The 24,512-nt window shown below is 39.8% G+C and overlaps 2 protein-coding genes across 5 annotated transcripts in view; both read left to right on the plus strand.

Annotated features, from left to right (window-relative positions):
- The window catches only part of Ccdc112 (coiled-coil domain containing 112), a 29,294-nt gene extending 20,368 nt beyond the window's left edge, over window positions 1–8,926 (plus strand). The window contains exons 7-10 of one of the 2 annotated variants that reach the window (XM_021652559.2): window positions 3,356–3,769; window positions 5,252–5,347; window positions 6,316–6,434; window positions 6,861–8,926. In XM_021652559.2, the coding sequence (XP_021508234.1) occupies window positions 3,356–3,769; window positions 5,252–5,347; window positions 6,316–6,434; window positions 6,861–6,891 (660 nt within the window). In that variant the 3' untranslated portion in view covers window positions 6,892–8,926. The remainder of the gene's footprint in view (window positions 1–3,355; window positions 3,770–5,251; window positions 5,348–6,315; window positions 6,435–6,860) is intronic. The other variant, XM_060377304.1, reaches the window with a different exon arrangement.
- Window positions 8,927–9,915: 989 nt separating this feature from the next.
- Window positions 9,916–24,512, plus strand: part of Pggt1b (protein geranylgeranyltransferase type I subunit beta) — a 39,778-nt gene continuing 25,181 nt past the window's right edge. The window contains exons 1-3 of one of the 3 annotated variants that reach the window (XM_021652561.2): window positions 9,916–10,174; window positions 15,554–15,672; window positions 24,167–24,234. In XM_021652561.2, the coding sequence (XP_021508236.1) occupies window positions 10,035–10,174; window positions 15,554–15,672; window positions 24,167–24,234 (327 nt within the window). In that variant the 5' untranslated portion in view covers window positions 9,916–10,034. Of the gene's footprint in view, window positions 10,175–15,553; window positions 15,677–24,166; window positions 24,235–24,512 lie in introns of those variants that run through there. The other 2 variants (XM_060377306.1, XM_060377305.1) reach the window with 2 other exon arrangements.

The raw sequence follows: 24,512 nt of genomic DNA on the forward strand, positions 1-24,512 counted from the left end.
TGGTACTTTTGAACTTGAACCTCATTGCTTAAAGACTCCAATTTTAGCTACCCTAAGAGGATTGTAGCAAATATTCCAAAAGGCTCATTTTCAAATCAGTGTTAGCCTGGCTTTGGCTTAGGTCAGGGTTTCTCAACCTCTGCATCTGGTGCTGCCCAACTGTGCTGTGGTGGATGTCCTGTCCGCGGTAGAGTGGTTATCTGCGACACTGAGCTCCAGCAATAGATGCTCGCAATGTTCTCTTCATTGTAATCGGCAGATGTGTCTCTAGACATTGCCGTATTTGCCTGGGAAGGGAAATCACCCTTGGTTGAGAACCATTTAATTTAAATCTAAATAAAATGGGTTACCTGTTGAAAAAAGTCTGAGGGGTTAGTTGTAGTTCATAAGTGTTTGCTGCTATTGTTTGAGGTCAGCTATGGTGAACCTCAGCTTGCTTGGTTTAATAAGAATAAATGTCTTTTCTACAAGTGACATACCTGAAAAACACTGAAAAATAATGACCGTGTGTGTAATCTGAAGTTTAGAAAAAGCCATGGGTTTTTGTGTTGTTGCTGTCATTGATTTACCCCATCTAAAATAAGGTGAATGTCCCATCCTGAAAGGCAAAGAGGATGGACATCAGAAGAAGACGAAAACAAGTTAGGAACCTGCCACAGAAGGCTTCTGAAAGGCTCTGCCCTGCAGACTATCAATGCAGATGCTGAGACTTATGGCCAACTGTTGGGCAGAGTGCATGGAATCTTATGAAAGAAGAAATAGTAAGATCTGGAGAGGACAGGAACTCCGCAAGGAGAGCAACAGAACCAGAAAATTTGAACACAGGGGTCTTCTCAGAGACTCATACTCCAACCACGTACCATGCATGGAGATAACCTAGAACCCCTGCATAGATGTAACCCATGGCTGTTCAGTGTCCAAGTGGGTTCCCTAGTAATGGGAAGAGGGACTGCCTCTGCTATAATCTGATTGGCCTGCTCTTTGATCACCTCCCCCTGAGGGGGAAGCAGCCTTAATAGGCCACAGAAGATGACAATGCAGCCACTCCTGATGAGACCTAATAGACTAGGATCAGAAGGAAGGAGAGGAGGACCTCCCCTATCAGTGGACTTGGGGAGGGTCATTCGTGAAGAACGGGGAGGGAAGGTGAGATTAGCAGGGGAGGAGAGAGGGGTTTGTGGGGAATACAAAATGAATAAAGTGCAATTAATAAAAGTTAAAAAAAAAAGACCTAAATTGTAAGCTGCTAAGATATGTGTAGGCTCTTCTACCACTGCTTGGAACACTAGATTTTCAGTGATTCTCCAACACAGTCAGCATTGCCCTGAAACCTGTTAGAACTTTGCAGACAACTGGAACTCTGGGCCCAACAACCAGTTGTCTAGGTTGCTTTCTCTCTGTGAAACTCCCTGTCTCAAGAAGGACCAGAACAGTGCTCCTTGTAATAAAAGCAAGTCTCCCCAGCTCCACATTACTCTTATGCGCGGTCACTCTGTTTCCTAAAGATTGATAGATTAGATTTGGTGTGTGGCTGAAGTGGAAGGCAGTGTGAGCATAGAGAAGTAGTTTACATGTTAGAGGGAAGTTGGGGAAAACACAAGTACTGAGTGCTAAATATACTGAGTTTAAGATGTTGAGTAGAGAATTTCTACCCCTAATTCTTTTAATAGAGCCTGTGTTTTGCATAAATGCTACTTAACCATCTTCAGACATCCTCTGGTGTCCTTGAATACCTTCTCTTTTTATGTACATTCCCCCCCCCCTTCCATTTCCTGGCTGACAAAACATTCCTAGATCAAAGGATGCCTTCTTTTCAATCCAAAAGTAAGTGGACCTGGGGCATTCACTAAGAAGTTTCCCACCATGCCCTCTGGTGTGTCTATGACGTGTCTACTTAGGATTGTGCCACTGAAAGCTGATCCATGGACTTGACCCCTGTCTGTGAACTGTGGCTGCTCTATCATGAAATGAGGTGGTGGTCCACTGCCCAGGAAGCACACTATTCATTTTTAGTTGACTTTTTCCATAGTTTTTTTTTTTTGTTTGTTTTTGTTTTGTTTGTCTCGGTGAAGGAAGAAGTCCATTCTGTCACAAATTCCTGACATGTTTGAGGACTGGCGTATCGAGTAGTACTGTCTAGATATTATTTGGTATTGTTAATCATCTCCGGATCCTACAGCTTTGCTTTTCATATCATCTCACTGTGTAGGATTTATTAAATGAATGAATGAATGGTAAACTGTAAGGAAAGATGAGGAAATAGTATCCTGACCAGGGTGCAGACTGAGTAATACAGTATATGGTATACTATGTAGCATAAAGGTTGCTAGATTTTTAAATAGCCTTTGAAATATTCATACTTAGAGATGGAGCATTTCATTCTTTTTTCCCCCCTGCAATTAAGAAGCGTCGTGTACCCGGCACTATATTATTCTTACGCAATAACTCTGTGTAAGAATTACACACTGTGAATTACCACTCTGTGGATGTCCTAGTTACTTTTCTATAGCTATGTCAAAACACCATGACCAAGGCAATTGATAAAAGAAAGCATTTGATTTGGGGCTTACTGTTCCAGGGCCTTACAGTTCATGACCATCGTGATAGAGCATGGCAGAACACAGGTAGGCATGGTCCTGGAACAGAAGTGGAGAGCTTATATCTTGATCCATAACCATGAGGCAGAGAAAGAGAAAGAGAGCTAAGTAAAGAATGGTGTGTGCGTTTGAAACAACAGCCTGTGACCAGTGACACACCTCCTCCAACAAGACCACGGCTTTCAGTCCTTCCCAGACAGTTCCACCAGCTGGGGACAAATCACTCAAAAATACCAGCCTACAGAGACCATTCTCATTCAGACCACTGCAGGAGATGAGCAGAGGACAGACTAGTAACTCATCCAGGCTCAGACCTAATTAATAGGAAAGCCAGAATTTGTTCCCAAATAAAATGGCTTCAAGGCTCATGGTCTTCTCTATCTAATTTTCAATTCTTCTGATATCTGTTAAGAGAAACATCTCTTAGAACACATAGTATGTCTAGAAAGAGAATTTGAAAACAAATGTGAGGCGATTAGAGGAAATGACAGTACCTGAGAATGATGGAGGAGAGCTCCTATATACAGAGGAAGGCCAATAAATAACTCAGGGTCCAGAGATTTACAGGATACAGTATTTTTTTTATTTTTAATGTAAGGAGAAAAAAGTTGCACTGGTTTAAAACAAACCCTAAAACCTAAACATTAACATCTACAAATCAACATCTTTCTATGAAAATAGAACTGAGGTGGTATTTTAAATGCCGCAGACTGATCACAAGCAGTTTTGTTTTTGTTGTTTCACTTTGATCATTTTAGTCTATTCAAAATTGGAAAACGAAAAAGCAGCAAAAGAAAGAGGCAATACTCAAGTTAAAAGAAAAGGCAGACACCACACCTATACCTTCTCATGGCAAACCAGAAGACAGTCAAAAACAGAGAGAGGAACAGAGAAAGAAGCAGAAGATGGCAGTTGAAGCTTGGAAAAAGCAGAAAAGTATAGAGATGTCAATAAAGCATGCTTCCCAGCTCAAAGAAGAGGAAGAGAAAGAGAGAAAGCAGCAGAAAGAGCGCCAGCGGCAGTCCAAGTTAAAACTACTCCTAGAAAGTTATACCCAACAGAAAAGAGAGCAAGAAGAGTTCCTGAGGCTTGAGAAAGAGATAAAGGAAAAGATAGAAAAGGCAGAAAAAAGGAAAACCGCTGCTGATGAGATTTCCAGATTTCAAGAAAGAGTGAGTAAACATCCTAAGTAATTTATGAGTGTGATTCCTGAAGGTATTATTTCCAGGTTTGGTTTCACAGACATTGAGTTCATCCTATCATCTTACATACCACACTAGCACTGGCATTGCTCTAACAAAATGAGTTATGCTTTACCCTCTAACCTCTAGTAAGTTATAATTTAGTGGAAAAGATATATATGCAACTAAAGTCATGGTGTCCTGGTTAGAATTTGTTTGTTTGTTTTTGTTTTTGTCAAGTTGACACAAGGGTCCTCTGGGAAGAGGGACCTTCAATTGAGAAGATGCCTCCATTAGATTAGCCTTTAGTCATACCTGTTTTTATTACTGGCTGATATGGGAGGGCCCAACCCACTGAGACTGCCACAGGTGGTCCTGGGCTGTAGAAGAAAGCACGCTTCAGTAAGCAGTCTCCATGGCCTCTGTTTCAGTTCCTGTCTCCAGGTCCCTGACCTAACTTCCCCCAGTCAGTGATGAACTACCTCTGTAAGCTGAAATAAACCTTTCCCAAGTTGCTTTTGGTTGTGTTTATCACACCATTAGAAACCTAATTAGGACAGATGCTGAGGTAATTAAGGTATAGGCAGAGTACTGGGAGCTGAGGGATGTAGATAGAGAGGGTGCTTCCCAGAGCTGTGAGTGTTAGAGAGAAGGGGAGGCTTGACTTGAGTCTTGAAGGAGAAGGGAAGGCGAGCTCTTCTCTAACAGAAGGGAGACCACGACCAAAGGCTTGGAGGAGTGTCAGCTGTGTTTGAGAAACTAGAAACACTACAGTACACTGCTAGGGATGCAGTTCAGTGGGAGAGCCTAGCATGTTGGAGTCTCCAGGTTCAGTTCCTAATCACACACACACGAGTTTGTGCTATGTGAACGGAAGATTGTCCTAAAATGCACAAAATATAAACAAAGTAGCTGTCAGTGAGTAAAAAATGTTATGAATTGTTAATGGTGTCATTAACGTTCATAAAGGGAGGTACAAAGCAGCAACATTCATAAAGGGAGGTACAAAGAAAAACAGATTAAAAACACTTGAGTGTGAACTTTAGCTCATTTCTTCTAGTTTATGAATAAAACTCTTACTGGGTAACAAAAGATGCCATGTTTACTGATTCCCCCCACATGCTAAGCGGGCTCCATAATTTTAAAAGAATTGAGAAGAAAGAAAATAAACAAAACTGAAAACATGAAATCATATGAGAGACTCCAGACTCTACATACCTTTATGGCTAATTGAAAAATGGATTTAGTTTAATGAAGAGATTTAGACTGAACCTTTAAGTAAAAAGAAAGTAACGCAGAAAGGCTCTACATGAGTTGCAGTCAGGAAAGTTCACTTCTTAGCCTTCATTTGAAAACATCACTTTTTGAAAGAGTATTAGCAGCTGATGTAGTTTAAATTGCAAACACTTAAGGAAGCATATTTTAGTTAATTTTGTTTTCTTAATATAATCTTTTTTGTTGGTATTTTCTTAGGATTTACATAAACTTGAATTGAAAATTCTAGATAGACAGGCTAAAGAAGAGGAAAAGGCAGAAAAACAAAGGCGACTGGCAAAGTTAAAAGAAAAGGTACTCCATTCTGTTTTGTTTGTTTCTGAGACAAATCTTACTGTGTAGCCTAGACTGTGCTTGAATGCATAGGTGTGGGCCATCATGCCCTGCTTTAATTTATCTTCACTTTTTAAACTTATTTTCCTTACCAAGATGTAACCATAATTTTTTTCACATTAATGAGGTATTCATTTTCTCATGTATGTAATGTGTTTATTATGTGATGTTGAAATCAGATTAAGTAGTTACTTCTTTAGAAAATTTTCACTTCTTTATGGCAAAACCAGTCAAAATCCTTTCTCCTAGCTCTCTGAACTCTACAGTAGAGAATATATGTTGTTATGCCAGCATCAGCACACACCAGGACTTCTCTTTCCCTGCTCTCTCCTTGATACCCCAACTCCTTGACTTTAAGGAGACTGGCAGATCTCTCTCTTTATACTCATTGTTCTGTCTGCTTCATGTTTCACACTTACATATTGCAGAATACAGCTTAACACATTTTTAGCAATTATTTGAGTTCTGCCATGTTACGTTAGAAACATTCTTTTCTTTTACCTTGAATTTTCTGGCTACTCTTGTTCATCGTCCTTTGCTTATCATTCTTTCTGAACCTCCTTTCTGCATCTGGGCAGCTGTGGGCATTGCTTAGTCTCACTGGTAGTGGCTCAGAACCAATGTGTGCCCTCATGGGCCACGTAGACAACTTTATTGGTTTTAGTTACCCTATATTTGTTGTCTGGTTATATTGCTCTTATACTAAGCCATAGTCTGTTTCAGGTAATTAAAGCAGAAATGAAATAATGGGACTGGAAAAGGCTAAATTAGCAGTTTATTAATGATTGTAGCATTGTAAGGGGAGCTTGTGTTGAACACATTAGTTTGTTCATGTTTGGCTAATGCCAAGTATAGTTTTTAAAACTCCTTTATGTTACTAAGGATTGTTCATTTAAGTTAACTGATACTCTTCTTCCTTCTGATCACAGGTTGAAAATAATGTCAGTAGAGATCCCTCTAGGCTTTATAAGCCTACCAAAGGCTGGGAAGAACGAACCAAAAAGATAGGCCCATCAGGCTCTGGGCCACTTCTCCATATCCCACACAGGTGAGAAGGTAGCAGAAGGTGTTCATTTATAGAATTTACAATTTTTTTCTGTCTTAATGTAGTTTTATGCATGGCTGTATTTTATGCAGTTTCTCAATATATACTTTCACTAACAGATTGCTAAAGCAAATGTGTTTTTCTTATATTTGTGTTGTGTGTGTTTTGTGCATGGGCATGTGAATGCTCTGGCTGGTATGATGTACCTGTGTCTATCAGAGGATAGCTTGGGTTTTTGTGCACCTCCTTCCACCCATGTGCCTGTACCTACTTTCCCAATGTAGCCATCTTGCCAGCTGTACATACATACATACATACATACATACATACATATTTGTTTGTCTGTTTAAGTTGCCAGTTAATCACTTGTTTTGCTGTTGTTTTGATTTCCCTACATATTTAGAATTGATTTTCTCTTTTTCTCTCTAGGGCCATTCCAACCTGGAGACAAGGAATCTAGAGGGAGGATGAGATAATGCAAGCGCTAGTCACTTGATGAGAATATTGGTATATTGTATTTCAGGAGCAGGTGGTCAACAATGCTGTTTAAATGTCACTAGCTTAGTCAGGTTGGTTATTGTGCTGTATATGAATTGAGAGGTTTTAAATGTCTTGTAGCACTGTCAGTATTCTGTTTCTACAAAGATGGCATGTGTTGGCCTATATTGATATAAAAGTTATTGAAATAGGTTTATGTTACAAACATTTTTCCATTTAAATACTCAAAATATTCAAATTTTTTGTTTTGTTTTTATCATGGCTTAATGACATAATTTGGAGAATCAGTCTTTTTTAAGCCAAAATTTTGTTACTTTTATAACTTGGAAGTAACTAAGTTTGAGTAACAAAAAATGTAAAGTGTCTTTTTAAAAAAGAGTTGTTTAATAACTTAGTACTTTCCTAAGTTTAACAAAATGGTAGTGTGTCAATTGTTTCATTTTGTGTAATGAATATTTTGTATTTGATTAAAGCATGCTTTGTTTTATATGGAGACTATTTTAAAAAACCTCCCTTGCTACACATACCTTATTCATATATTATGATGTCATCATCTGGGTTTCCTGCAACTGTGTCATATTTTCTTTCAATCTTTTCAGACTCCACAGATTTATAAAACCTTTGTGTCTTTGTATCTTACTGGCTGGCACAGTTTTCTTCTGCTTACCTTTGTAAGCTAGTTTTAAACAGTATACTGATGTTTTTTGATGGAGAAGTAAAAATCTTTGTGTGAAAACAAAATTTAATTCGGCTTTTCATATTAAAACATTTACTGTCATCCTAACTTTAATTAGATTTCAACTTATAAGGAAAGTACTGTATATAAAATATAGGAAATTTACTTCTTACAAACTTTGTCTTTAAATATCTTTAATTATAATTTGGGACATATAGGCTGAATGGCCCCCAAATTACTAGGCTTTGTGATTTAAACATTTTCTTATGTATCATTTAATAGTTACGCACATTTATGGATTCAAATTATATAGGTTCCAAATTCTGGAAAGTGAATTCTAATTGTAGTTATTGGTGAACAGTGGGAAGTAGCCTTGACTGGAAGTGCTGGTTACTTCCGGTTACTCGTTTTCCACAAGTGTTTAAATAATCTGCAGTAATATGCAAGATAGAGGGCTTCAACAGGAAGGAACAGCTGTCTAAGATATAGGAAAAGAGCCTTCCCGGGTTGCTGTGCACTGTTCGCAAATGCGCCTCCAGCTCCCTGAATCGAAGCTGAGACCCTGGTGATGTGAATCTTTAGTCTTTGGTGCTGGTGTTTGGGTTGAACCTAGGGACCTGTGTGTGCCAACTGATTGTTCCATGAGCTTTACTTCTAGCCTTGCCTTTAATTGTGTGTGTGTGTGTGTGTATAAGCATCATGTCTTTGGCGGCAGGCACACATGGGGGATATCAAATGACAACTTGGTGGAATTGGTTCTTTCCTTCCACCTTTATGTTGGTCCCTAGGACTTAATTCAGGTTGCCAGGCATGTGTTGCAACTACTGAGTACCAAAAATTACTCAGGTGCTTTGGAGTGTGAGTTTAATAAATATAATACTAACCCACAGGTCATGTTTTGTAAGAAGTTCGTGTTCTACAATTAAAAGTACACCTTTATTTGGTTGGTGTTTAAATAATCTAGTTTAGGACTAATCTTTGCTGAATTCCTTCCTCATTAGTGCCTGGTAAATAAACTTAAAGGCAATAGTATATGGCCAAGGAAACTTGAATTCCATTTTTGTATGAATAAAGTTTTATTGAAGCAGCCTTGGTTACACGTTGTCTATGGCTAAGTATGATTTATACTGAAATTGCAACTGAAGGCCTGAATAGTTGTGACAGACTATCAGAACCATAAAACCTAACATTTTTATGGTTCGTCCCTGTGGGAAAAAGTCAGCCTATAATTGAATAAATGTGTATTATCTGTAAGCATAAATCAACTTCACTAATTTGTTACACTGAATTTATTAAGAGGAAATGTATATCAGTATTTCTAAGCTATCAACAGTAAGGAAATAAAGTATATAAGCAGAATTAGTTCTTACGTTGTCTAGTTCCCTTTATACAATCAATGTTTTTAATATTTAAGCAAAGATTAATCCTTATTAAGGAAATACTTTTACATTTATTGCCTTCTTATCTCTCTTTGTATATTTTGTTGTTTTGTTTGTCATAAATTCTGCTTGGTAGCTTTATCTTGTGCTCCTGTTGCCTGAGCTTTTTTATAAGAGGAGCCAAGGCTTGATTATATTCTTTTAATCCTAACTATTCTTGAGTTCTGCCATATGATGCTTTGGTATTTGATGGGTCCATTTCAAGGACCTTCAGTCAATGGAACTGCCCCCTGCCAATTTGACATCTTCACTTTAAAAGTGCCAATATTCAGTACATAGCAGAGATCAAAACATAAAATGAGGACCATCTGTGCATGCACTTCAAAATAATTCCAGATATTGTAAAGAGATTTAGAAAAATATGCCCAAATCTTCATAGTGTTCTTAATTCTCTAGAAAGTTTGGCTTGCCTATTCATGCATCTTAAAACTGTGGCCCTCCAAAAATGAATCTTTGCAAAATTAAGCTTTCAGATCGCACACCCGAATGTTTAGGGCCAGGACTTAAAATGTTAGGGTTAGCACGTGAAGGTGTTTGACTGACATTTTCACAAACACACACAAAAAAATCTTATGTGCCAGGCGCAGTGGCATACACTTTTAAGGCAGATGGAGCTCTTGAGTTCGAGGCCAGCTTGGTTTACAGAGCGCGTTCCAGGACAGCCAGGGCTACACAGAGTAATCTCGTCTCGAAAACAGAAAAAAACAAAACAAAACCAATCTTATGGAGGGTATTTACGGACTGAATTTAGGAGACACGAGGATGGAAAACTTTGGTACTGAATGGAAAAGATTGTCCATCCTAGGGAGAAGAAAGACAAAACGTTCTACTGTTGTTTTCGGTGGTCAACAGTATGTGGCTCGCACAATTTCCTCGGTCTGAGGCAGGCTCTTGGCCCCAACAGGGCCACTGTGGGTAGCTCGCTGGAATTGACTTCACGCCGCACGCCAACTGCTTCCGGATCGCGGTAGCTGTCACTTCCGGAGCAACATGGCGGCCACGGAGGACGACCGGCTAGCGGGGAGCGGAGAAGGAGAGCGGCTGGATTTCCTGCGGGACCGGCACGTGCGGTTCTTCCAACGCTGCCTGCAGGTCTTGCCGGAGCGCTATTCTTCGCTGGAGACCAGCAGGTAACTCGAGGCTGCCGCGGCGGGCTGGCGATAGTGGTCCCCCGGATGCGCGCCGCGGAGCGGCTGGACTGCGGGAACCTGCGGGTCTGCGCTGCTGCGGAGCCCGGCCTTAACCCGGAGCCCGGCCCTGCCTGGCCAGCTCTGGGCCCCGGGCTCCCCACCACTCTGCACTTCCTCGCCCCAGCCTCTCTCCTGGCCTCGCCGCTAGCTGCCCGCACCTTCTGCTTACCCTCTGGGAGGTGTGGAGTTCCTAGCTCAGGACTTTGGGAATCTCCCGGTTTCGCCTCTTTTCACGTCCAAGCCATTTTCTGTGAGCTCCTCCAGTCCCCCACAACTCCCTTAACATCCTGTGAGTCACTTTTTTTTTTTGTTTCTTCACGTTTACAAAAGCAAAATACGAAGCGTTTGTCCGTCATGGCCCCTGTACTATCCTTCGCCCTTAATTCACTGAAAGGCAGGGAAACCCTCTACTGAGATGTGATTAGAAGTTTACTTAGGAGGCATTGTAAATCTAATGGTAGGATAAAAAGGTCCAGTGTTGCGTGAAGCACTGTAAGTCTGGAGTTGGCAAATGTTTGACATTTGATAGAGTTTAAGGAACTGTTATAGGAGAACCGAGAAAGCAGGAGACGTTTGCTGTGCACTGCTATGTTTTGGAGTGAGGCTTCAAGCTGTCTAGGGTCCGAATGTAAGAAACGTCAGTTTTTGTTTTATTTCAGACAAGATCTCACAATGTTGGCCTAACTTGCCCGAAACTCACCGTGTAGACCCACCCTGTTCTGAGAACCTCCTGCCTCTGCCTCCCAAGGGTTGGAATTAAAGACATAAACCACCACGCCCAGTAACACATTGGCTTTGTTCTGGTGCCCCCTACATTTATTGAACCAGGACCTTCCAGTATGTTTTGAACACTTTGTGACAGGTTTATTTTGGGGATTTTTATAGCTACTTCTACAGATGTGTTCAAGAGATACTTAACTCAGCCTCTGGTGGTGGCACATGCCCGTAATCCCAGCACTCTTGGGAAGCAGAAGCAGGTGGATAGGGAGTTCACGGCAAGGGTAGTCTACAAAACGAGTCTAGGACAGCCAAGGCTACCCAGGGAAACCCTGTTTCGAAAAATCAAAACCAAAACCAAACCAAACAAAAAAAAAAAAAATACTTAACTCTGGTAGTTGCAGAAATATAACTGAACAAGGCAAGCTAGCACTCTAAGTTCTGTGCTGCCTATTAATGTAGAGTTATAGCAAGCACATACACTGTAATCCAGATTTCTTTAGAGAAGCCTTTCTTTACTGCCACCTGACCTCCTGCATTTATTGTTGTTGTTTTTTTTTTTTTAATAACTTATGAGAAGTCTGTCTTGTTTATAACACTGGAGCTGCCTTGTTTGAGTTGATTGTCAATAGTCATATTTGGCTATTTTATTCTGGGTTGATTAGATCTGATTTAAAATTCCATTTTTTTTTTTTTACAATAGCCAAAACATTTCAAGTTTTCCACCACATTTTAGCCACTGGCTGTTGTTTTTCAGCATTTTCATCATTTCACTATGACTTACAGGACAGCACTGTGCTTGGCCTTCCTTTAGTGGCAGCTGGCATATAAAAGGCACCAACAAATACTTGCCAAACAATGTGAGATGAGCCCTGAAGGAGGAACAGGAACAGAACTTTTTTAAGCATGTAAATTTTTTTATTTTATGTGTATGGATATTTTGCTGTATTGTGACTGGTGCCCGTGGGGTGCCAGAAGAGGGCCTGGAACTGGAGGTGGTTATGAACCACCATGTGGGTACTAGAACTTGAACCCACATCCTATGAAAGAGGAGCCAGTGAGCCATCTCAGCAACTCCAAGCTGGACAGATTCTTTAAAAAGAAACAATAACATATTGTTTATTCTTTCCTGTAGCCACAGTTATTGCATTGCCTCATGTACTACATGCCTGCACTTCAAATGAACTGTTTCCAGGGATAGGAATGCGGCTCAGTGGTAGAGAGGCTTCCTAGCATGCTGCAGGCCATGAATCAATCCCAGCATTAAGAAAAGAAAAAAAAAAAAAAGTCTACCCTCCCTGTGAGATGTGCAGGGATAAAGATAGAGCAGATAAAGCAGAGCAGAGGGAATGCCCAACCGATGCTTGGCCCAACCAAAGACCTACCCTATTGGAGAGTGCCAACTCCTGACACTATGAATGATACTTGCAGACAGGAGCCCAAAGTGAAGGAGCTCCACAAGAAAAACAACAGAGCCAACTAACCAGAGCCCAGAGGGGTTTGCTAAAACTGAAGCATCAACCAAGGACAATGCATAAACTGGACCTAGGGCCCTTACAGTGTTGCAGTAGATGGGCATCTTAGCCTTGAAGTGGGTCCTCTAGTAAGGAAAGTGGGGACTGCACTGGACACAACTCATTTGCTAGCTTTTTGATCAGTTTCCCCTGGCAGGACTGCCTTCACAGGCCACAGGGGAAGAGGACACATTCGGTGTTGAGTCCTGATGCAACTTGATGAGCTGGACTGGATGAAAAAGGGGAGAAGAGAGGGCGAGAGGTTGGGACTGAAAGAAGGAGAGAAGGGGATGTAAAGTAAATAAAGTAAATAAATAAAAAAGAAAAGAAAAAAAAGTCCAAAACTTGTACCATTGATAGCAGTGAAGAGATAATGATTACCTTGCTATCAGTAAAGATTTATGATTGCATTTTCAGAATCTAATTCATAAAATTAGATTAGTACGTGTTGGTACTACACAGTGTAACCGTAGCTCACTCCACACCAACCATTAAATATTAGCACATATGTAACATCTTAGGTCATCGGCTGAGAGTTGCTGTCTTCACCCCTATGTCTAGTGCACTGCACTTGTATAGAATTTTTGAAGACTTATTATTTATGAATGTATACATGTGTGTAAGTATATATGCATGTGCATGCAAGTGCCTGTGGAGCCAGAGGGGAGGCTATTAGAGCTCCTGGAGCTGGAGTTACGGGTAGTTGAGACCTGCCCAGTATGAGTACTGGGAACCTTATCCTAAGCAAGAGCAGAAAGTGTCCTGAACTGCTGAGCCATCTCTCCAGCTCCTCTAGAAGGTTTTAAAATAGTTTTTTAGTTTTTTTGTGGCACAGTAATAATGTCATATAAAAGATAACAATATTGGATTTTCATTGTGTGTGTGTGTTTCCTTGATTCGTCTGTGTTTCACTTTGGTTTGGAGTTTGCTTTTTGGGGTTTTTAATTGATTTTAAGTTCTTGTGTTCTTCTTACTGATACAAAGCAGCCAAGCTTACTTATTTATTTATGGAAGTAGGGTCTCACTGTATAGTCCACGATGGCCTCAAGCTCCCAAGATTCTTGCTTCTTCCTCTTTAACACTGTGATTACAGTGTGCAGCCACACTAGCGTAAACACCTAGCTCTTGGGCTAATGCTGGTGTGTATATTTAGACACCAGGGATATTTTCTAACCTGCTGTTTTTGTAGAATTATACCATTTCTGTTCTTGTACTGTGCTAATTAGGCATAACTAGGGACTGTGAGCCAGAGTTCCTGGAATGAACCACAGCTTCCATGGAAACTTCTCCCAGGCTGGCTAACTGATTAGTAGAACTGTGGTTGTGGAGAGGTTGGAATGTCGCAGGTCTATTGTTAAATTGCAGTTTGCCTTGGGCTATCTTCAGTCCCCTTAATGGCCATTCCATGCCTACCTCTGTGTCTGACCTAACATCCTTGTTACTCATAGATGAAAACATTTGAAATGTGTCATACAACAGATTTCTACCAACCAAGAGGCTAAGGACTGCAGAAAATAAGTGAGGGGTCTATGCCAGAGATTTTCCCCTTTTGCTTTAATCTTTAACACCTACCTAATATTTCCACCATATATTTGAAAAGTGATTTAATTTATATGACTTTCCTTGTTCTGATACTATAAAAAACTTTATCAAACTCTACATTGGAGTGCAGAATTTGGGGTAACCTAAATCTATGTTTCTGGGCCATGTTCACTTATATTGTGTACTGTTTCACTAAAGAGTTGCATTTTTTATTAACAAAGACAAAAATTTTAAAGACCATTTTTGGCAGTGATAAAGAGTTTGGTTATACTGATTTGAGTCAGGTAAGTAGTGAGTGTTGCGGGGGTGTAGTAGTGACACTTGGACAGGAATTTGGAAACACTGCTCTGTGTGAGCCAACCAGGTTCGCAGGCTAAGAAACCCTTGCTTTGCTCCGTTCCTGAACAACCACCTCCAACTGGGACTTTCAAGTGTCTTCAACCATGAGGCCTCTTTGTGTAGATCTTAGGTAGGGCTGTGTATAAGTCAGGTTGCATTCTTCTAAATGTTAAAGGGGCAGCTTCAGGAAGAGCTAGGTGGCGCTGGAGAGAGAGCTCCACAGTAAAGAGTGTGTACAGTTCTTGCAAGGACCCAAGTTCAGTTGGCAGCACCTACAGTGGTTCACTTAAAAACTGTCTGCAGTCCCACCCTCACAGAATCTGACAACTCTGCCCTCCATCCCTAGGCGCCTGTACTCCTCTGCGCACACACATACCAATCATTTACTCTAGCTGGTGGTAGGACCTGGGAGAATGGAGTTGACAGTAGGGGCAGACTAAAGTCTTACGTAATAACCAACTTTATTCATAGCATCAGTTTATACTTGGAGGCTTCAGAGGAGTCACATAAGTCAAGTGTCCACGATCACAAGGGCAAGCTTCGCATGAGGGCGACAGGCAGGTGGCAGAGAAACGTGTTTTTCATAGGCACACATAAACAAATGACAATAGCCAGTTGTAATGAGTAAACTAAAGCAGACTCCTATCCCCTACACCGGGAGGAGCGCGACAACAGAATCCAAGAACAGGTCCACGTTTTTGAGAAAACTGAGATCACAACTCTTGTCTTGTTTTCTTGGAGTTTTCTCACAGTACTCAGAATTCTCCTCTCATAACTCCGTTCATGGACTATGTTCTGACATCCCTAATTAAAAATAAAATAAATGTACGAGTGTGTCAGACAGACAGACGTGGGCACACATCAGACAGACATATACACACAGCAAATACACAAAACTGCCTTTAGCCTTCAGGTTGTTTATATGCAGGCTTCGTGGATTCCTGTGTCTCACGGTCAGGTAGTGTTCAAGGTTTTGACTATACTGCTCAATTACTAAGAATATATTGTGAGGTTTTATTTGTTTTGTATTTGACAAGGTGGGAGTGACACTTAAATTATTTTAAAAGTAGAACGAAGGGATTTTGCTGGCTTGGTTTTTTTTGTTGTTTCCTTTGGTGTTTTGCTTTATTTTGTTTTGGGTTTAAGCCAGAAATAGTTAATTGGTTTGATAGTTAAGGTGATATTTTCCCTTTGTTTTGTTTTTTAGGTTGACAATTGCGTTCTTTGCACTCTCCGGGCTGGATATGTTGGATTCCTTAGATGTGGTGAACAAAGATGATATAATAGAGTGGATTTATTCCTTGCAGGTCCTTCCCACAGAAGACAGTGAGTGAGTTTTTAGCATTTTATTTTTAGTATGATTAGCTGTTCTTGGCGTGACATGCATGGGATTAACAAATTGTAGTATTCATTTTCTTAGCATAGCTTTACATGTCCTTATTTTTCCGGTAGTTCAGCACCTCCTTTCTGTCCCAATACAACATGTATCTAGTATTAATCTGTCTTGAGAAAACAACTTTGAGTCATGGGAGTTACATTGAGATTCATAAATGTAGCAACACACTCTGTTGGCTATACCTATATTAATAATTAATGTTAATAATTAATTATTTGTATTTGATGTTTATATATGACTAGTCTTAGCATTTGCTCTGTTTTTTTTTTATTCTCAGCTATTGTTTTTTCCTCTTCAGAAATTTTTTCTTGGTCAGTTGCTCTATTTCTTGGTCAGTTGCTGTTTTTTTAAGGGTATTTTTTTTTATTTGTTTGTTTGTTTTTGGTTCTGGTTTTTTGAGACAGGGTTTCTCTGTGTAGCCTTGGCTGTCCTGGTCTTGCTTTGTAGGCCAGCCTGGCCTCAAACTCACAGAGATCGGAGATCCACCTGCCTCTGCCTCCCTCAGTGCTGGGATTAAAGGTGTGCACCACCACACCTTTGCTAAACCTCCAAAATTCATAACTTCATGAGCAGCATGTTTTGAGAGAAAGCAGCACACAGTCTATCTTTGGTTTACACAAAATATAAATGTGGCTCAAACTACCTGAAGTCATGCTGTGTGCTTAGAAGGAAGTAGAGAAGCTTCTGGAGTTTTCACATGTACATTTCACAGGAGTTCATGAGTTGTTTAGTTTTGACAGGTGTGTTTCCCTTTTTGGTGACAACTTTAAAGTTAGAATTGTGGTTTTGCCATATCGTTTGGGGTGAATTGAACGTCTATTATATTGTTAGTTACATGAACTTCTTGTTTGTTTTTGTTCATCTTTTAGGCTATTTGCCAAGCGCCCCCCCAACCCCCCGAGTTTGCTAACTCCTGGAGGGTATTTTTCTTTCCTATCATTATGGTTAGACTGACAGTCACTTGAGTCTCCCCTCTTTTCACATTTAGTCTAGAACATTTTTTGCTTCTTTACATATTTTTCTCTGATAATGCATTTGTAAACTAAGTAGACTTTGCCTTTGCAACTCATAGGTCCATATTTATATGTTTTTTGTCATGATATATAAAATTTAGTTAAATGAAGCCTGCAGTTGATTAGGAAATCATTTGTTAGATTTGACTAATACATACTTTAAATTTTATGGAGTGAATGTTAAAAAAGATACATGTCAGATTTGAAGAAGCTTGTGATTGCCTAATTAAAATATTTGAGTAAAACAATGATGGCACATTAATTTTTACCTAATTTATCAGTTCAGCAAAAGTTTTAGAAATTGGCAAGACTATGGAGGAAATTTTAATAATCTGTTACTGAAACTAAAAATATTCAAACTTAATGCAAATTTGTAGTGTAATTTTTTAAAAATCTTATCTGACAAATTCTCTCCTATATCTGACGGTAGCCACGCAGGTCTGTATCCACCAAGAACCTCACATTATGACCTTGGGTGAATCAGGGCTTTGCATATGGGATGAGGGCAGAGGTTGAGTTGAGACTGGTATTATTTTAAGAGGACAGCAAGTAAGGACTGAAGTGTGGCATCAGCAAGCTGAGGAACGGCAAGGATAGCTCACGGCCACTAGAAGTAAGGAGAAGGCACAGATTGGATGTGTCCAGCCTCCAAAATAATAATCGTCATTATTTTAAAATCACTAAGCTTGGGGGTAGAGGGGGAGTGAGATCACTGAGCAGGTCAGAGGTACTTACTACCAAGGCCCGTGGCCTGAGTTTCATCTCCAGGGCTCACAGCATAGCAGGAAAGAAGCAACTCCAGCAATTTGCCCTCTGACCTTCACACATACGCTGTGTCATGCGCATGCCCACACACACATAAATGTGAATCACTACAATTGTGGTAACATAGTACTAAGTTCAGAAAATGAACTAAAATGTTTGTTTTAGTAACAAATTAGAAACAAAATAGGTGTTCATCAAAACTCAAATATTTAATAAAATATGACCCAAGAAAAATTGCTGTGATAGAGGGAAGCCTGAGTAAAAGTCTGTCATATGGTTAAATGACAAATTGAAAGCATACAGGGTCAGCAAGGTGGTGCACACTCATAGTTCCAGTTACTTGGAACTTGAGGCAGGAGGATGGCTAGAGGACAGGAGTTCTAGACCAGCTTAGGAAATTACTGAGACCCTTTCATCTTGTCTCAGAAACAAATAAGCAAATGGAAAAACACAGGTGTTTAACAGTGAAGTCTGTAAATGTGAGTGTATAGAGAAAGCCCTTGAAAGGATAGATAGCACATATGTGTGGAGGAGGAAGTAGATGAAACAGAGCTAGGAGATATCAGGGTAAGATAATTTTTTCTAGGTATCTAAAGAATTTGAATCATGAATTTAAAAAGTTCTGTTTAACCTCTCTTTAAACAATGGAAATAAACAATTTAAAATTAAAACCAATATACAAATATGTATTTGCTAAATAATGTACATTATTTAATATTTTGTAATTTTTCAAAGCCCAGAGTCATTCTTTATCTAACCCAGAAGAAACTGAGAGGCAGGATGTTTGTGGGTAACCAACTGCTTTCTGATTGGATTTTCTATGTTAGACCCACTTCACAAAAGGAAACACATGCCTAGCACGGTACATCTGAGCAGACACCATGGTTGGGGAGCTCATAGGCCCCAGAGGTGAACCTGTTACTGTTATTCTGCTAAATTGACACCATACCAAGCTGTCCTCCAGATACGTAGTTTTCTGTTAATTGGTACAGCTCTCAGACCTCTTCAGAGAAGTTTCTTTGTGCAGTAGAAAGTGGTTAAAACAGAAACTCAACAAGGGCCAAAGGCCAGAGACTCTGTCTGTCTGTCTGTCTGTCTGTCTCTCTTACTCACTCTCCTACCTCTCTTCCTAGTCCAGGGTTCATTGTGGGTCCAGAGGTTGGGGAGAATAGGAGCAACACAGTGTCTTCTGGACATAGCAGGACTTCTGCACTTGCAACCTCACAGCAGCTGTGGTTGCCTGAACAAGACCTGCACAAGATCAAGCCAGTGAGCATTCTAGCATGGCGACAGGTAGAGCTCACAAGGTCTCACCGCTGAGGAGCTGCAAGCAGTTGGTGACTCCTAGAAAAGGACAGGACAGAACAGTGTTCTTTGTAAAACTTTCTTTTGTAGATGGCCCCCACTCAAGACTGATGTGGAGCACATATTGGAATTGAGGGATTATTAAAAAAAGAAAAGAGGACCCAGAGTTGGGGGTGGGAGGGATCAGGAGACAAGTGAGTCATGAATATGATAAAAATACATTGTAAAATTATAAAAGCATGAATGAATTTTATAAAAGAACTGTGTCTGAGTCCTTGCAGAGATTTTAAAGTTGAACTGAAGTAGCAGCTCTCAGGTCTCAAGCGCTGCTTCACTTCACAAGTGCCATATATCACATTTGAGGACATTGTAAATAGTCAGCCACTTAACTTGGGATTGTAAAAACTTGGCTGGCATCTTATTAAGTATGTTCTTAGACCTTTGGAACATTGGGCCCTTCTTATCAGAGGAAGTATTTAGGAATCGGGTCAGGTTGGGGTTATATCCCATTGTTCTATAGAGAAGGACAGTGAGGTCCAGACACTTCATAATTTGTTCACAGTAACACAGACTGTAGTGACGCTAGAGGAAACACTAAGGTAATGTTTGGTTCTCTGTTGATTGAGTGCAGTAAATGCTGTAACTCTGAGGCTATCCTGACAGTAATGAACTGGCATTTTCCTTAGAGTCTGTAAGATAATGCACCTAGTCAGGTAATATGGACCATCAGTAAGAAGGCTGACTACTGAGAGATATACTTACTGTCAATTTTCTTTGTCAGTAGGTACTTTGAGATTGTTCCTCCCTGTCCCTCCCTCTGTCTTTGTCTCCCTTTCTCTCTTGTCTGTCTTTCTCTTTGCTTTTTTTGAGGCCAGCCTGTCCCTGTAACTCAGGCTCCTAGAAGTTACAATTTAGCCTGAGCTACTCTTGTACCACCACACCTCGATTGATTCTTAAAAAGAAAAAAAATTCTTCCAACTACAGTAAGTGTGGTTTCGTGTAGGCTAGATACTGCAAGGTACACGTTTAGGATGACAGCATCAGTTTGAAAAACATGATGACCCAGTCCATCCCCAATCTGTGTCTGTAGGACTCCACCAGCCTTTGATGGCTTAAATAAGTTCTAAAGCTCCAGTCTCTTTAAGAAAGTCCTCCATCTGCCATCTCTTTAATCTCAGTCTTGTTCTAAAACTAACCTGTGAAATTTAGAAAACAGATAGGAAAATACTGTCTAGCTGTGGATTGCTTTGCTTTCACATGTACATTTGTTTGTTTTTGGAGCTGGGGATTAAACTGAGGCCCAGAGTATGCTAGGTGAGCAAGTGCTCTCCATGGTCTACATCCCAGCCTAGCTATTCAGCCTTCAGTCCCTTTGGGTCTTCCTTGACATCTTTAAACAAGGAATTGGGCACATTGTATTCTCCTAGTGAGAAAGTCTTGTGTTCCTTGAGACTTGTGAAGAATTGGTTCTGTATTCATAAAAGCACATATTTTAAAATAAAATTACCAGATTCCTCACTGGAATTCTATCTGCTTAGTGCAGAAACCTAACTTTTAAAGTGAAATCAAACCATGGCTGGTTCAAGTTTTGAATTATATCAGAAGCCTGAGCTCACAGTGATAGTGGTACTGTGACCTAAGCATTTTGTTATGTGTACCTAAATCTAATTTGGAATGTATTTGATTTTCATAATAATACAGTTGTCCCTTAAAAGAGGGCAAAATATACAGCTCTTACAGAAATCAACTCCCTTTGTTAAAGTCAGTCTTTTTTGTTGTTTTGTTTTGTTTGTTCTATGTATCTCAGTTTTAACACAAACTTCTATTCCCCCGCCTCAGCCTCCCAAGAGCTGTCACTGCCACATCAAGCTAAAGTGTTTTGAAAATTCTCATTAAATGTTTATATTTTGTAAGGTTGTGGCATGTGTGTACGTGCCACAGCACAACCTCCTGTATGGAGGCTAGAGGAAACTTCATGGAGTGGAGTCTCTCCTTCCATCTTTACATGGGTTCTAGGGATAGAACTCAGGTCATGAGCCTGGCCTGTCAACTGCCTTTACCCAGGGAGCCATCCTGTTCAACATTGTTTTTAAGACTATCTAAATGTACTATCTTATCCTTGTCATATCTTTATTTTGAACTCAAAACAAAACCACAACCTTTAAAATGAGATATTACCCAATTACCAGGCAGGCAAAAGTCAGTTTTGTTGTTTATCTTTTTTTTTTTTAATCAAAGCACTTCTTGGTGTCATTTAAATTTTTTTTAATTTATTTAACATCATATTATGTGCACTAGTGTGAAGGTGTCAGATCCCTTGGAATGGGCATTACAGATAGTTGTGAGATGCCATGTGGGTACTGGGAATTGAACCCGGGTTCTTTGGAAGAGCAGACAGTGCTCTTAACCACTGAGCCATCTCCAGCCCCTTTCAAATTTGTTTTGTTTTTTAAATTAATTTATTATGTATACAATGTTCAGTCTGCATATACACATGTACACCAGAAGAGGGCTCCAGATCTCATTATAGATGGTTGTGAGCCACCATGTGGTTGCTGGGAATTGAACTTAGGACGTCTGAAAGTACAGTCAGTGCTCTTAACCTCTGAGCCATCTCCCCAGCAGTGTTTATCTTTGAAGCATACATTTTAAATGTTCTTTGATAAAACAACCCCAAATACCTTATCATAAATATACATATACATATTCTATAAATATGTGTATTTATACATATACAAATTATTATGCTCATTGCATCCCCAGTACTCAGTTTTTATTTTTCTTATTGTATCCTTCTGTTGTATTATCTATTTCTATTGTAACATACAGTTGCCTGTCTGAAAGGGGTGCCACAAAAGTAGAGGGTCCATTAACCGAGATGTTTTAACTTAAAATATGGTTATCTAGGCTTCATATTCATGATTGTCATGTAACCTTGAAATAGGACCCAAGATGTCTCTTGTCAAGTTCTATGTACAACTGACTCTTGTGGGCAGACTGTATGCAAGGAACATTCTATTTCTTTTGCTCATGCAAAGTATGAACGCTAGATGGTGCTCTAGAATAAAGCTTCAGCTTTTCCATGAGTATACTTGTGATAAATTGGGAGCAAATTGCAATTACCTGAATATGATGAAATGGTAAGTTTCTAGAATTATAAAGGAAATACCAGTAGCAAACAAACTTGATAGGAACTAGGAAGGAGTGTGTAATGAACTTAAAAATGGTAAATGTGTTCTCTTAATAAACATCACTTTCAAAACATTGTTACTTAAGCGTATGGCTGATAAGCCAGTTTGATGACTAAATCATCTTTCTTGAGCCTTAGGTTTAATGTTAGTAAACATGCCATGAGAAATATGATCTTTCTTTGATGTTGTTTACACTGAAACTTTTTTTCAATCTGCATAGTCCACAAGCAGTTCAAAAGAGGGAAGAAATGCTTACATTGTCTTCCTTACGCTGGAACTGTTTCTGAAGACTGTAAATAGAATTTCATGATGGCACTGTATGGAAGAGAAGAAAGGACACTTTTTAATTTGATGAAATTTTCCTTAAAAATTCCAAAAAGGAGTGGGGGCACATTTCTATTTGTTTCAGTTTTGGTAATATTTAATTGGCCAATTTTAAATAGTTGCTGCTTACTAAGCCATAGTCATTGCTAAATTGTAACCTGAATATACCCCTTATCCCTTATAAAAAACCTGCAACATTCTACTTGCAGGATGTTACTGTTGCAATTAGAAAGTGGAGTAAATTTCACCTGGGTCTGCTGGTGTGTGCCTGTGCTCTCATCTCTTGGGAGGAAGAGACAGGAGAATCTGGAGCTCAAGGCATTGGCTATATAACAGTTCAAAGGCTAACCTGAACTACATAAGACTGTCTCAGATAGATAGATGATAGATGGATGGTAAATTGGTTAATAGGTAGGTAGATGAAACCAACTCAGACAGGTTGTTATTTGCATGTAAATACCAGGAAGAAAAGGTCATGTATTTGATGAGTTAGGCTTCTTGTGTACATGCTAAGGAAATGACATTTTGCCCAGTACTCAGAAGCATTTTCTTTGAAGCCAGACTGTATATAAAACACTTTACTTTCTGAAATGTCCTAAGTTATCAGGGGACTCAAGAACTTCCTAATGAAGGTATAGACCTACACTCAGAATATGCATAGAAAAGCTTTTGTCAAACAGAAGTAGAAATGGGATCAGATTTTTATATTGAATTATCAAGAGTTGGTAGCTTGGCGGGAGATCTTTAAAAAGAGGATCGTATAGGGAAATACACTTCTTGACAGTGCTTTTTTTTTCACCTTTAAAATAATGAAAACAAAGTTATGATGAAAGGATAAAGGCATCTGGTGGGGAGCTATGTGGAATTATGCTGAACCTATCCAAAGATTCTTCTTATTCATTTTTCAGTCATACATTGGGTTCTGCTCTGGGACGTTGTAGATGAGAGTCACAGTTATACTTCACCCGATGTTAAAATGCAGTGTATCCTTAGCAGTCTCGCCATCATCTGTGTGTGTGTGTGTGTGTGTGTGTGTGTGTGTGTGTGTGTGTGTGTGTTGGCGTGCACATGCTTGCCCGTGTCTGTGTGCATACACTCAGTACAGTCAGAAAATGTAATGAAAGAGCAGCAGAGAAAGCCAGAGGGATACTAATTGAAAAGAATTTAATAGCTGTGGTCTGGTAAGAGTCTTGTGTCTAAGAAACTAAAAGTGAGGCTTGAGGAGCAAAGGAGAGCTCCTCGCTAAGAGCCTGCAGTGAAACTGAGACTTCAGCCACACAGTAACAGGAACTAATTGTCTGCCCACAATGTAGCTGAGCACTCACATACATTAAATAAATAAATCTTTTTTTAAAACTCTTATGTTTGAACACCCTTCCCAATTAAAAAAAAAAGAGAGAGAGAGAATGAGCCTTAATTTGTAAGAGGATTTGCTGTGAAAGGAAGAGGACCTGAGTTCAATGCCAGCACCCACACAAAAGCCTGGCATGGCTATGCATGCCTGTAGCTATTGGAGGGTGGACTGGCTAGCCAACATGGCCAAAACAGTGAGCTTCTGCCTCAGTGAGCCTTGTCTAAATATAAGGTGGGGCAGTAGAGGAAGGCTCCTCGTGTCTTCTTCTAGTCTCTGCATGTGCACACACAACCATGCATCTTATAAGCAGGGGGTAGGCACACACATACCCCCTTGCATGCACCATGGGTATATGTAGAGAAAATGGGGCTTTGGTACTAAAACACTGTTACTGAATGATTGTATGTTTAAACTGCTTTGGAGTCTGTTCAGAAATGGTGTATTTTAAATAAGCACATACTTTGTTTTCTAGGGTCAAATCTAAGTCGCTGTGGTTTCCGAGGCTCTTCATACCTGGGTATTCCATTCAATCCATCAAAGGTTAGTTCTCTTTATGTTGGAAGGTGGGAAAAGGATGTAAGGAGATTTTAGTGGGAAGCAGATGAAGTCATTTAGAAAGAACTAGGCTTCTAGGTTTAATATGACAAATATTAGTGATTTCCTGGAGAAAGTGTAAATACAATGCTCAGGTACTTTCCATGAAGCCAGGAAACTTACCTGTGTGACAGGACTTATGCTGGGCTCTTATTTCTCAGGAGAGAGAAAGCTGTTTTCTGGGAAGTGACTGGCATCCCAGGGCATGATTAGTGACTTTTATC

This window comes from Meriones unguiculatus, chromosome 2 (assembly GCF_030254825.1).
Source record: "Meriones unguiculatus strain TT.TT164.6M chromosome 2, Bangor_MerUng_6.1, whole genome shotgun sequence".
Taxonomy (NCBI): Eukaryota; Metazoa; Chordata; class Mammalia; order Rodentia; family Muridae; genus Meriones; species Meriones unguiculatus.